At 34.5% G+C, this 1,662-nt stretch overlaps 1 protein-coding gene across 4 annotated transcripts in view; it reads right to left on the minus strand.

The window, feature by feature from the left end:
* The window catches only part of LOC116853719 (protein ABHD18), a 7,349-nt gene extending 6,338 nt beyond the window's left edge, over window positions 1-1,011 (minus strand). For 3 of the 4 annotated variants that reach the window (XM_032834892.1, XM_032834890.1, XM_032834891.1), the window contains exons 1-2: window positions 604-695; window positions 115-199 (exon numbers count right to left, since the gene is read on the minus strand). In XM_032834892.1, the coding sequence (XP_032690783.1) occupies window positions 115-199; window positions 604-695 (177 nt within the window). Of the gene's footprint in view, window positions 1-114; window positions 200-603 lie in introns of all 4 variants that reach the window. The other variant, XM_032834889.1, reaches the window with a different exon arrangement.
* Between the last annotated feature and the right edge of the window lie 651 nt (window positions 1,012-1,662).

Raw genomic sequence — 1,662 nt, forward strand, 5'->3', positions numbered from 1 at the left:
TATATATATATATATATATATAAACTCTATAGTACATATAATACATATAAATACACATAAATATCAATTTTCTTCAGTATTTGTCAAGTTTGTAACAAAGAGTTTGCTGAGTACCTTTGTAATTTCTATTGGATAGTCACATGGAATCATATTGTAACATGTTTCTCGGTTTGCTATAACTTTCCTGAATTCAAAAATCCTGGAATAAAAGTTTGCATGAATATTATATATTTCTATAAATAACAAATTATTTCTAGACAAGAGGATCTTATGGTAAAAGAATAAAAGCAAATGGGTGTTTCTAGTTATTCAGAGCATTATCTTTACTACGTCTATATAACATTGGCTGTAGGACAGTCAATGTGAGGTTAACATATAGATAAGTTCAGATGTTATTTATATATTAATGTCAGTTTTCCTCCGAAGCATTACACAAAATTATATATTAATGAAATAAACTATTCATCGTTGTGTTCTTCATTGTTCAACAAAGAGCAGTCTCATATTCACGTAAATATAATGCTCGTCAAGATTGCGAATCTAAAGATGTGAAGTACTCATTGAATGACGTTGCTCGAATGACGATTCAGGTTAACAACTTACCGTTTCAAATTTTGAGGGTTACCCCAGCCCTTCGTGAAGAATTTGGTAAGCAGTATGCTCCTGTAGACGGCGTCCAGGCGACTCGGCGGCATCGCGAGCGAAAAGTAAAATGGTCCGAATTCGAATTAGTTGCACTACGACATCGTTCTCGTCGTCATCGTTCTTGTCGCACTTGAACCATTTCGCGCATCGTATGAATCTCGAGTGATATCGCGCGTTACCGTGTTGATTAGATCAAATTTTTTCCTTCGTTCAACACAGCACGAACTTCGCACTTTCCCTCTTTTCGACCGTGAGAAACGCAATGTGTTTACAGGAGATTCGCGCTATCGATATTAGTGTCGTACGCATATCTTCACGAACGCCGAAGCGCGAGCTATACATATGGATTTTGTGGGAACCAATGAAATGGCGAACGTACAATTGGACGATAAGCACGACTTAACGACAGCGGAATGTTCAAAGGATGTAGTGATTCATGCTCGAGCATGGCTGATGTATCGTTACGCGTAAGTGCAAGTAATTTTATGCCATTTATGTGTCATTTCGTGTATATTCGATATTCGGGTCACGATGTAACCTTCACATTTTGCGAAAGGAAAAGTGAAAGAAAACGATCGCAAAGAAATACAGAAAGTACAGTTTGAAATGTGCGATTCTGTAACTCTTAAGGTCTGAGTACAATAAAAGGGATAAGGAATAGGGAATCGAGAATAGAGAACAAAGAATAGGGAACAGTTCAATATTAAAACATGAAATTTAATTCATTAACGCAGAATAAAGGAATAGAGGAATAGCGTTATTTTTTGTTTTCAGTATTTCTTATTTCTTATTCTTTGTCCTTTTCCTGTTCCTTATTCCTTTTATTGTGCTTTTCTATTATATGCTTTTATATTATACTTTTATATCATATCCTTTTTTTATTATATACTTAGCCCCTTAGGGTCCATTAGGTATTAGATTTTATTTACAATAATTTGTGTATCGGAAATATAACACTACATTGATATGTATTGCATTGTACTTAATATGTCGAAGTAAGTTGCTCTTTTACATGTA

Source organism: Odontomachus brunneus, unplaced genomic scaffold (assembly GCF_010583005.1).
Source record: "Odontomachus brunneus isolate Ranch 3 - 2012 unplaced genomic scaffold, Obru_v1 Obru_scaffold_497, whole genome shotgun sequence".
NCBI classification, from domain to species: Eukaryota; Metazoa; Arthropoda; class Insecta; order Hymenoptera; family Formicidae; genus Odontomachus; species Odontomachus brunneus.